The following is a 12,883-nucleotide window of genomic DNA, read 5'->3' as shown; positions in this document are numbered from 1 at the left end:
ACTGTGATTAATTCAAATAAATTTAAACAAACTAACACAAAATTTTAAAAGAAAAGTAGGTAATGAAATGTAATCAGCATTCATGCTTTCTTTTTCCAAGCAAAAGAGCAGATCTCCCTAAATTTCACTTGTGCAGTTATCATAAGGGTGTCATTCATAAAGAAATCTATTTTGTTACACATATATAGATGTGTGCGTGTATAAATAAATATATGTGTATTTATACAGGCAGCGACCTGCAGGACCTGACACAACCTGGAAACTAAATTATCAGGGTGGCATTTTCTCCTCTTCTCCATCTAATCCCACATAAATAGCAGAATTTCAGCTGAGCACAGAGCACTCTTGCTCTATTCCACTGTCATAAATCTGCTCTTTTGCAACTGGAGATTCCAGCAGCATCTCCCTGTCTTGTCTGTTACAGTTCTTCATCCATGAACCAAGTGCACTGGAAGCTGATCAGCCAAAAAAAGCACCTTTGAAGCCTATCAGCCAGAAGATTCTCACTCAATGCTAGTTAGATTTAKTCCATGTGCCACTTTTGTTTGGTAAATGAACAAAAGAAGTTGCAGAGGTGGGAACAACCCCAAACTGGACAAGCTCAAAGAGGACAAACCTTTAGCAATGAACCAGGAAAGCTTCAAGGCTGTGGACAGGGTGGGAGGGTGGCACACAACTAAAGCCAACCCACATCCAAACAACTAATTCTGAAACACACAAAGTACCCACTACAGCATCCTATGTTGTGAAAAAAACACAATCCAAAGTTTAACACCACGAGGATTAAATAAACTACAGTGGTGCAGGCAAAAAAAAAAGGAAAGCACAGGAAAATTTTTGCTACTGAAATACGTGCCAGGATCTGTTAAAGAGAAAACTYAAATGACAAAACTGTCCTAAGGTGGGTGTTGATTCAAAAAACATTCAACTCTCATGCCCAAGAAATGGAATTWGTCAAGCAAGGTAGGCTGGCAGCACTACAACTGGCAGGATGACAGCATTTGGTCATTCTGACATGACAAGTTAGAATAAAACACCACACCGGATGTTGCAATATGAAGTGCCTCAATGATGGAACTATAAGCTCTCTGCCAAAAACAAAATAAAATGATAAATCTATTTTCAGCCCAGGAGCTACTGGGTTTACAGAACAGGTTCACCAGCCAAAAAGACAAGGCAAAATGACAAAAAAAAAAAAAAAAAAAAAAAAAAAAAAAAAAAAGAAAGCAGGGCAAGCATTCTTCTACATGATGGGAATCATGATGTATTAGATTCCAAACAGCAGGATGCTGGATGCTTAAGTCAATGTGCTATGATGAAAATTAAACTGAAAATACAACTTGGCACGACAAGCATACTTATGCAAATAACATAAAATGTTTGCAATAATGCTTCCGTAAGTCTAGGGCATCCCYTTCTCTGCCTACCTACTAGCATCCAGTATGTTTCCAGTTTATTACACAGCAACATTTCACTTTGCAGAAAGAAGACATAAAGGACATTATGAAAAAGTGCTTTAATAGAGTTTACATCAAGCAGAGCTATTAATGAAGCTTTCTAAACTTGAAGCTCCCTTATGATACTACATTAACCTATATTCCAGGTTAAAATTAAGTTTGCATTAATATTTGTTTAAAGGCATATACTCTTTGGCTCTCATTTCTAAGACCGCCTCAAAAAAAAGTTTTAAAAGATGATAGTCTGTTCCATCCAAAGTACTTCATTTCTCTAACTTCTGATACAAAGAAACAAAATCATGGTAAGAAACAAATGAGACAACAAAGAGCAGTGACAAGAAAAAAAAAAACCGAAACATTTGAGAAGGTGTACAAATGGACACTCTCAGAGATGTAGCCACTTATTTGATCAAGTCAAACTTGCCAGAATGACAATCCTTCTTTCTCACACACAGCATGAGAGACAGAGCATTTCAAGAAGGTTTCCATTACACTGCTGAATTGCCATCTGAACTACACCATCCTCCCTTCCCTTCTCTCTGGTCTGAGCTGTCTAGAAGCAGGAGAGGGGGACAGAAGGAAGGTGATAGGAGGACGTGGGATCTGAAATCAGCAACTGTACCAGACATACATTACTGCCTGGTAGAGATGCAGATTGTACTTTGTCATGACAAGGCTGCTTCTTCTCACGGCACAGATCAGGGGAGAGGAGGGAGAGATCAAAATAAGACATACTGAGGTGATCTAAAGCTCARTGTTGCCAAAAGAGGTATTTTCTCCTCCATCCAAGACATTAATTCATTCTCACAGCAAACTGAATGAAACTTGTCTAAGCCCTCAGTAGCAACTCAAATTACTACCCTGGCAAAYGRRGAAAATTTGGATTAGGAAWTTGCCTTAACTCACCATGTGGTCAGACAAAACTAGAATATAAGCAAGGAAAATGACACAACTGAGATTAGGAAAATAAATTACACTTTCAGTGRAGTTTCAGAGTTTGTTGTCCTACCAATCCAAATACAATATGGTCACTTTCTTTCTTACACACCCAAGTGCTGAGATAAAAAGCTGAAAAATACTGAGCTACCACTTCAGCCTAAACTAGGGAAGGAGGACAAGTGTCTCCATCCCCTTCTCTCTGTGCCCTATACTGTGCTTCCTATATGGTACAGGACAAGCATTGAGGGGTTTTAATTAATCCAGGTTGCTCTTTCTGCCTCTCCTGCAGATGTCTCCCAGCACACTTTGATGACCAACTTTGTTCAGGCCAAAAGAATACTGAGTACAAGCATTTTCATACAGTGTCCTTTACCCAAGTCACTGACCTCCCTCTCCACGGTTCCACCATCACGTAACATTCCTCCATTCTTTCTTTCTTTCTCTAATTTTGAAGGAAATACTTAAAATTCATGCCCCCAAAAMCAAAACCATCACTTCCCTACTGGTWTGCAGTTGGATCATGAAAATTCATAAATTTATTKTAAACTATTTCTACCAAAATTAAAAATTTCTACCTTTGCAAYTGCATCCTAGGACCAATACGTATCTGTACAAGCAATCAATACATTCTCCAAATATGTATTACTGTACTGCTCTGGCAGCAGCTCASATCTATGCCAAATAAAATATGAAACAAGTAAAGTAACAAAAGATATTTGCGTGTTAGAATTTTACTTTATCTGGTATGCATAGTACTTACTTGGTGCATTCTTCTAAAGACTGTACAAGCATTTGCTGGAAGGAACTTATTTCTTCCAGATTTCCCATTAAGTATGAAGTATTTGTCAAGGTTAACCTGGAGCCAAAGCAAATAAAACATGTTTAGGTTTGCAGTTATTGACTAATTGCATTAATACAATCTATGGAATTAAAAGAAAATGTTTGCTGGTTCTTAGATCAAGGACCAGACTGYGACAGACAGCAAGCAAACTGAATAAAAGCAAGCCCTGCCTTAAGAATCACAGAGTCCACAGAGGTAAATTCACACTGACATTGACATTTTGACCATGTTAACCCTCCCCAATACACGAAATCTCAAGCTCAAGTTAAAATGCAGGGCAAACTCACATACTTTTCACTGGCTTGCAGTGGTCGCAGGTAGTTTGAAAGCATGGTTTGTAGCTCCTTAGCATATTCATTTTCTGTTTCTAATATATTTTGTAGCACCTACAATAAATGACAATTGCTAATTGGTACTTTTTAAGATATRTCAATACCAGTTTTAAAGCATACTAAAATTTATTTAGCATGAGRAAAACTTAAATGAGAGTTGCTACATTAAAAATGCAACTATCAGCAAGAAAACACTGAATGCTATACATCTATGAAATTCATAGGGTAAAAAATAACACTACAGATAAGATAAGCCATCCTTTAGCCATGTACAAAAAAATGGTAAGCTAACAAGAATATCACTACAAATTTTATTGCAAAACTTGAGTTACACAGAGYTTTCCTCCAAAGCCAGGGGTAATTRTTCCTCCTATGTAYTTCAGAACAGTCACAGATCATCAGAGGATGGTAAAGCACAATTGCAAGAGAAATGAACAGTGTCATTTTCTCAGTCTCAATTACAACACATTACAACTAACATTGCTAATGAAGTGYTTCAGATGCACTGAATAACCTGCTAAAACATCTGAATATCAACAGATTTACAAAGATCAAGTAATTTCCAACTTCACTTACCAACACAATTAGCACTATTACRTTATTTTTAAACAGTGCTCCCTAATCTTCCACTGGGAGCACACTACTGTAAGAAAATTACAATAGATTGATGCAAAGCCARGTATTTATAAAATACAGCACACACTTGGGTTTTGGCTGAATATACATCAAACAACTAGAATAACCCCAGGTATGTACAAGGAAACATTTTACTGGGCCRTCTCCTGGGAGCTTGCTTTAGGATACCCTCCAATACAATCAYATCAGGTTGTACTGTGTTTTTAGAATGCTTTTTTGCCTCCAAAAAGTTACTTAGCAAGAGAATCATCAGAAWTAAATGGAGTTCAGTGAAGAGAGCTCAACTTTGCAAACTTAYTGCTATTCACTGGTCATAAGCCACACCACAAACCTCATTTTGTTACATGCCACATTTGTCAAGCCTACAGTAATATCTCATTACAGCATTTATAGGAACGACTGTAATTGAGTGCATTATTCACTGTTGTAGTCAATACTCTTTCTTAGGAAATAAAAAAAGCCATTCATTCCTAAATGCAAACCTGATGAAATAACTTTAAATAGTTCAGTATGTCAATGAAGAATTCACTGTTCCTTTCATTGGTGTCATTGATTCTGCTTATTCCTTGAATGCTTCTATTCATTTGGAGAGAGAGACAGAAACCATTTTTGAGCTCATTCTTTTGTGGCAAATCTGAATCCTGAACTSAAGATTAAAATGTCTCCATTCTCTGCTAAACACTGTGACAGAAGAATGTCACAGGGAAAGTTATGGCTACTAACTAGGAAATTACAGCCTAAAGTGCAATAAGGGCACACAAATTTTTTAAAAGCTAAGGGCTTTTTTTTTACCATTTAGACAAGGGAAACAAAATATCTCTGCCAATCATAGCATGAATTAACAYCCATATTCTCTTTTATATATTGAAAGCAAATCATTAAAATGGTAATATACTTAGCATCCATAAAGTTCAAAACTAAGTGCAAGACCAGTCTTTTTCAGTATGTTTTTTTCCACAAAAATGTCCCAGTCCAAAGTYATTACAATGGCAGGAAAAATTAGTAGGGAAAAGGAGACGGAAAACCAGGGACAAAACCACAGTGTCCTGATGAAGAACTAAACAGTGTTAAAAGACACTGAAAGACAAAAATCAACAAATTTGCTACTTGAAAGGCTGCACCACCGCCCCATTTTATCAAAGACTACTTCCATTCCCTGCTATAAACAATTGTCTGAAAAGCTTGAAATAAACTARTTTCATGTTGGACACACTTCATTATTTTCCTTGTGCTGGTTTGGATTTTTCTTAGAAAATTTTCTTTACCATATGGAAAACAAGGCACTAGAGAAAAAAGACCTAATGGCAGGGGGAGGTAACAACAAGAAAACATAAAAACAATTATCAACCTGACAATTAGTGGAAAAAGGAAAATTAATGCCACTGTAAATACAACTACACTACAAAACCTGTGCAGAGTACCAGATGCACTTACATATCTTTGTTATTCTAGTAGCTTGCAGCGTCACACAATACTTGAGATATAGAGTTTAAACAGTYCCCAGAACACATTAAATCTACTACCCTTTCTTTTTAACAAGTACAGTTTCCACAGCATATTTTTTTTTACTTTTAATTTGCATTTTTTAAAGAATAACCTTGCTTACATAGCTCTAAAACAAAATTTCCATGATATCTTGCATTCTTCCAGCTTGAGTTACCTACCTCACTGAGAAGCTACGAGGATTAAACTCTTGGACTGTGCTTTGAAGTGACAAGTAGTCAGTACTGCAACTCAGTATTTTGGCACCAGAAATCCCTCACATTGCTCATATCCACATCTCGTCCATGATCAAATAATCACCTTTCTTCCCTTTCCTGCTTTCTGCGCGTTCTGGCTGCTGCAAGACCCCATGAGACCTCGAAGCCCTTGTTTCCACAACTCCACCACAACATTTGCACAGATACGACCGAGTACCAAAAGAGCAGCATTGAAGTGGCAGCTCTTACAGTCTGTAACGCTGATGAATGGCAGGCACAGACAACTGAGCTCAGACAGCACCAGCTCTCTCAGTGACACAGCGTGGAAAATTCAAGCGTGGTTAACAATTCGGTCACACAAAACCTCAGCCATCTCCCTAAGGCCATAGCTACCACCCAAAAATGGATTTAAAATGACCCAAATCAGGGGGAGAAAAGGCAGAGTTCAGAGATACACTTGGGCGTGATACTGTAACACACTCAAATTTCATCACAGCAGTATGGCATTCCACCAAAATATCACACACTTGAGCAGAACGGTGACCAGTTCGTCATTTTCCTGGATGACAAGAATCTGCACAATGAACTCCTAAAAACAGGCCCTTGAGAGGGGCAATGTAAAGCACTGCACAAGTATACTATATCTTGAGGGTCCTCCCTAACTTATATAAACTTCAGCAGACAACTTGGTCCAACTTTCAAAGTGTGGCCTCAAAAGGAAAGTTTGTCTTCCACTACTCCTCAACACTTAAAAGGAAACAAGGTCATCCAAATACTCATAACTGGAGAAATTTGCCCATTTCTTCATCTGCTTTTAGAACAGCTGCTTAATCTCAAGGCAACTGTAAATAGAGAGTACCTAATTTTATTTGGATACAAAGTTATAAATTTTCAAGGGACCTCAAGTAAAAATAAAACTCTGAGTAACGCCTGCTSTGTCTTTGGGGGAATAACGTGCAACAATACACCCACTTCTTCAGTAATAGGTTACTAAATTACTTCTACATGAAAAATGCTTCATCCGAAGTCTGGTTCATATTACACATTACTGTACACTTGTACCATTTTATCGAGGACAAGACCTCAGCATTCCCTACTAACCTGAATTCCTGAGCCAGACAAAATGCACATACATAACAAATGTCTGTCTTCTCAGCAACACATAGTGCAAGGAGCAATTAATTAAGAGACCAGACTGAGGTCTGAGACCAGAAGGCATGTGATTTGTCTCATGAACTCCCAGACAGAGCTGTGAATCCACAGAACTACRGAATAGGTTTACAAGGGGGCAAAGAGCAGAAGAAAGAGGGGCAGCAGTCTCCTCTTTCCATTAAGCACCTTTCCCTTCGCCCATCCCAATCCTACTCCCAGATAGGGAGCCTCTCCTACAACTTTCTGAGGTGCCCTTTGATTTTGTCCACAGTCCAAGAAATGTACCCTCAGGTGCTGCCTGCACAAAACCTTCCCTGGGGTAAACAACCASGGGGGTTATGGGGTCTCAGCACATCCCTTTGTGGGGACAGCCACAACTCAAAAACAGGGCATAGTCCCAGAGTACCAGTCTCAATTCAAGCTGGGGTGTCAAGGGAGCCTTTAACACAGTTTTAACATTGACTCCTTCACTTGAGCTACATCCTTTCAGCGACCAGTTGCCAAAAGTTTATTTGGAGCTCCTCTGCTTTTTCCTCAACTTTGTTACCAGTACAGACTGATGACATGTAGCGCAGCAAAGTCCCATGTGTGCAGGTTTATTCTGTTATTAAGATGGAACAAAAACTCAACTCAGAGGTTAAAAGGAGGTTTTGCTTCAATGAACAGGCTTGYTGTTTGTATTCTCTGCATGTATAACAAGTAAAAATCATACATATTTAATAATAATTTGAAATATTTTATAGCTATGTTRCCATCAAAAGCACATAATGTATTTCAAGAAAATCTAAATGTCAACATGTCTAGGTTTCAGACACAGCAGTACAGTCTTACTTCTCTGACATAAAGGGCATGCTACAGCCTCTCAYTCTCTAAACCAGAAGAATAAAATGGTGAATTTATAAAAAAAGTAGGGATATTTGCCACACTGTGGMAAAATGTGCAAACAAAGCCATTATCCAATTCAGTGAAGACAGACTGAAGAACAGCACTCTAGGGTCAGCGCTCTAATTTACAACATATATGTATATTATTATTCATTGGTTATTTTCACCCCCTACAATGTCATCAACTATTAATAAGTAACTAGCAGTCAAAAGAGTTGGCATCTCATTACATCAGGTTAAGTGCACTCAGAAAGCTGCATCTCAGCAAGATGAAAAATAAACTAGTTCTAAGATAAGRTATACAATGGTYACTAGGGTTTGGGKTTTTTTGYCTGTTTTTTAATTAAACTACTTTAAAAGCCAGCTATAGCTGTATTTCCCAAAGAATAGTCGCTTAAGCCTCCATGACTATAACAGGGTATCCAGGGAACAATTATAAAAATCACCCAAACCAAAGGTGGTATCTCAAAACTGCATGGTATATTACAACTTAGGTGCCTGAAAAAATTCAAGCTTTTGCTTTCTATTATATTCACTGAAGTACACCTTTCAAATTGCCTATGTTACTCTTACAAAGCACAATATACAACCACAAGATTTAATTCATTTTGATCAAACCAAAGTTTTAGCTAAGTCCAAATTAAACAGTTGAAACTTCTTCATCATGCTAAGATTTTCAGGAAAAAATAATATAAAATTGTGAAAGAGTATTTATTAATTAATTTAAATAAATTAATTAAACCAAACTCTCAAATCTAAAGGACTGCTGTTCAAGATARCTGCTAATCTATTTTGATTAAAAATTCAATATAGATACAGATTAAACATAAGTAAGACCAGTCTCCTACCAGGTGAAAGAACTAAATTCTCTCATGTCCTGCATTCAGTTCAGTTTACTTGCATTGAAAAACACATCTGAACATCAAAAAAAGACTGTAAAGAGATAGAGTAAAAACAAAACTAAAAGGAAATCAAACCACTATTTTGTCACTGGGTATAACACAGGAAGTTCCTGCAGTTTGAAGGAAGGATGTGCCTGCACAGGTACTCTCCATTGTGACCAGCAGTCGTGGGATGCAGTAGCCAACAAACTGCAGCCCTCCTTCATCACAGAATTGTGTCTCCTGACAAAGACAGAAACAGCCAGATGGAGSGGTAGGAGATTCCTTCAAAGCTTTCAGTCAGGGACTATAGACAAAACACCTCTGTTCCTCCAGGTGCTGCTCATGCCACAGCCACACAGGATGAAAGCATAAAAAAATGTCTTATGATCCTTGTTAAAAACTGACATATAAAATGAAAACCCATGACAGCTGCTTGAAAGAGAAAGAAAAGGTTGTGGTTTGGTTTTACACCAGCAGGGAGCAGTGCTTAACAAAAACAGTAAGAGGCCTTTTTGCTTCCCAAGCTATCTACTCAATAAATAAACGATTCTCAAAACATGGTTACAACGCACTTAAAGACAGAGTTGGGTATGTTTCTTCTACTAAAGAGGTCTGAGTACTAAGCTAAGAGTTCCTGGGGGTGTGTTAAAGGCTCACTCTGGCTGCACTGCTTTGGTGAAATCTATCCACCAGTGGGTAAAGGAGAGGCTCCTGATGCTAACAACAGTTGATTTACAAGCATGAACACAAAGGAAGCAATATGAACATTTTGAAACAAACTCTTATTCAACAAAAATGACAAAAATATACTTAATCATTTTAACACAGAAGAATTTCAGTACTTCACTGAGACTGGGGAACAGTAATGGCACATGGGGGGATGGGAGAGAAAAGGGAAATTAACAGCTAGCAAAACAAGGAAAATGAGCATAGCATTACAGAAATGCCAATCACTTACTTTAGACCATAATTTTGCACCATGCTTAARAATCCACATGTGTGATATTCTATTAAACTAATAATGATCTTGTTAATATGAGAATCCACCAATACCCCAATCTAGTTTTGGTACTCCTGGCAAGACTGCCCTTTGTGCACAGAAGAACATTTAGTCAAATGACATCCCACTGTACATAACAGCCCACATGGAGGAAAAAACGATCACTCACCACATTGTARTAACTTTTGTTAATTGCAGATGTATCAAAGCCTTTAGGTGGACTCTTCAATGTACCTGATTTGGGRGAGACTGGTTTTTCTGAAATATAAGATATTTTGGGGTCAATGGGGTGCAATTTCACAGCTCAACACTAGAGGTCAAACAAACTGCTTTAAAATATTTATCACAAGACACAGCGAAAATGGTGCTTCACTGAGAAACACATATTTGTACTYGAAATTACTGGTAAAGAATCAAAGTGTTCACAATGAATGAAATTCTAGCCTCAATGAAAGCAAGCAGAAAAACTCCCATTGGTTTTTTTCTGGAACCAGAAAGTCAGTTAATAAAATTTGTTTTTCCAAAATTATTTTTTAAAAACAAAATGTTGTCATAGCCTGCAATTAAAAAAACGAACAAGCATGAAAAAACCACCAGTAACACGCATTTTCAAACCATATATGCACTTTCAAACAAAAGTAGTATTAAGTTTTAATATTGATTTAATGAACTCTCTGAAAGTAAGTGACCAATCAGAAGCTGAATATTCCAGAGGTGAGACACTACAGCCTCACTGAAACAGAGATTCAAAACACAATACTAGTGGAGTGACTTACCTTATGCCCAGAAAATTATCTTTTAAAACAAATTGTCTTTTGCTATTAATGAAGYATAGAATTAAAATGCTTATGCACTTAAGAAGAGGGTTCTTCACAACAATTAATCCTCCCTATAATCCCACAGGGAATCMCCTCAGTAATGCATGCTCTTCCTASAAGGACAACCCTAATCTGCAAGATCCAAACAACAGTCCTGAGAGTTACCCAAGTGCTGGCCCAGAACAGAGAGGCAGAGMAAACACACTCCTAAAGTCTTCCCTCCCACCACTACCACTCCTCTAAGTCAATCACAGAGGAGCAAACATGAGGTGAGAGAAAATCAAAAGCATCATGCTGCATGCTGGAGAAACAGCAAGTAAGATTTACAGCCTCTCTTTCTGGTCTCTCACACTTGGCAGCGCACTCAACCGAGAACGCTTGTGAGACTATTTATCAGGACATTATGGTGTTTTGGTTTGCTTATTTTTGTTTGTTTTTTAAATAATCAGCCTTGCCTAATAGGCAAATTTCAAATAAGCATTTGAGTAATTCGCATCCAAACTATGAAACTCCAAACTGTCAACTGAGCTGCCCCAAACAAAACCTAAAAAGCATCAAAACATCCCTACTAAAAGTTCTACCTTTATCGTAAAAGCAAGCTCCTGTTTCGAGCACTCTTTAATAAAGACACATGAATAATTTAACTCTCATTTACCTGATACCTCAAGCTAAGAATAAATTATGCAAGTCTCAAACACAGACCTGCCTTTCCAGGAGAAATCCAGACACCCAAGCTAAGGGCCAGCAATGGAAAATTCCCATGGACAGTGGAGCAGACCAGGAAAGGACATCATAAGCAGAACAGTCCCTGGGGTACCAGCCTCTCCTGAGCAATTCAGTGCTTCTTCAGGCTGCCCAGGTGCAGGTCACCCTGTCATCTCCGGTACCAGGACAGCCTGGCAGGCCAGTGGGTCCAGGGMTGGAGCAAACAGCCCATGAAGAGCAGCTCAGGCCCCAGGAGGACACAAATGCAGGTATCTTGAAGGGGATTTGCTCTCTATTGCACTGGAACTCCCCTCAAACAAGCTAATCTAAAAATAAAATACAGTCTTAAAACTGCCAAACATGGGCCAAAAAAAAAAAAAATTCTCCTTACCACATTCAGGGATGACAGTAAAATCCTCTTGGTTAATATCCCCTGCCTACCCACCCCATGTCAGATTTAAGCTGACAGACAGCACAAAAACTATTAGGGCCAGCAGTTATCCAGCTGGGAACACTGATGCTTTCAGCCACCAGCCCTGCTGTACAGACGTGCTCTGCTATCCAGCCAAGTAATTCCAAATGACAGTCCTCCCACCCCTTAGAACAAAGCCATAAACTCAAGCAGATTTGCCATCAAACACTCAGTGTGAAAGAACCTAAAATTACATCATATGTGTGGCTACTCATTTATATATTCATCTGYAATGCTACTCTTTATGGGACAATTACCATTTTTTTCTTTGTACTGAATGACGAAAATGATGTCATCCACATAAACTTGGTAATTTGCTTTTATCCTCTGTGGAAGCTCTTGGACTTATCCTACAATTTATAGTGACTTTCAGGTTCACTAAATACCTAAGGGTTTATTAATCATGTGCCAAAAAGCATGAAAGGAAAAACCAGAGTTAAAGATAAAAGTAAATACCTGTCACTGAATTTATCACAATACTGATGTCTTGAAAGGAGAAACAAGAGTTATTTAAGGATAAAGGTAAATACTTGTCACTGAATTTATCGTAATACAGATGCTTGACCATTGTTAAGTTGGCTGATCACAGAATTCTGGCTCTTGTTATCTTAAAGGGTGCAAAACTACATCTCTCAAGCTGTTGAAAAAAGTGCAAGATTTTTTTTGCTGAAACATATAGAGTCATTTACATTGCCAGCTGTTCAGCTGATTCAGTTATCCATCAGAGACACATACATGTCCAAATTCAGGTTTAAAGACGGGACAGAAAAAAAAATGACACATTCATATCATTTTGCCCGAACAGTCATAATCAACATTTAGCTTTCAAAATGTAAAGGCCATTTCTATTGTAGAAACACAGAATTAGACACAGCAAATTAGTCCAGCTGTCTATCATGTCTGGTATTCTGCCTCCAAGCAGTGCCTTGCTTCAAAAGGAGGAATAAGAAACAGTCTTGTTGCAATTAGCTTATTGCACAATGCATTACACAGAAGAAAATCCTGATCTTGCACATAAGAAATCACTTTCTTTGTTTATGCTAACTTAAGTGTCATTTATTAT

The 12,883-nt window shown here is 38.0% G+C and overlaps 1 protein-coding gene across 6 annotated transcripts in view; it reads right to left on the bottom strand.

Moving 5' to 3' along the window:
- Positions 1-12,883, bottom strand: part of ARHGEF7 (Rho guanine nucleotide exchange factor 7) — a 112,340-nt gene that overhangs the window by 44,476 nt on the left and 54,981 nt on the right. For all 6 annotated transcript variants that reach the window (XM_057390306.1, XM_057390263.1, XM_057390297.1 and 3 more), the window contains 3 exons: positions 9,995-10,083; positions 3,529-3,623; positions 3,157-3,252 (listed from right to left, as the gene is read on the bottom strand). In XM_057390306.1, coding sequence (XP_057246289.1) covers positions 3,157-3,252; positions 3,529-3,623; positions 9,995-10,083 — 280 coding nt within the window. The remainder of the gene's footprint in view (positions 1-3,156; positions 3,253-3,528; positions 3,624-9,994; positions 10,084-12,883) is intronic.

Source organism: Malurus melanocephalus, unplaced genomic scaffold (genome assembly GCF_030028575.1).
Source record: "Malurus melanocephalus ecotype Western Australia unplaced genomic scaffold, MMel_1.1 scaffold_1, whole genome shotgun sequence".
In the NCBI taxonomy this organism is placed as follows: Eukaryota; Metazoa; Chordata; class Aves; order Passeriformes; family Maluridae; genus Malurus; species Malurus melanocephalus.
Note: the sequence above shows the minus strand (reverse complement) of the source record. Positions and strands in the feature narration are given on the sequence as shown.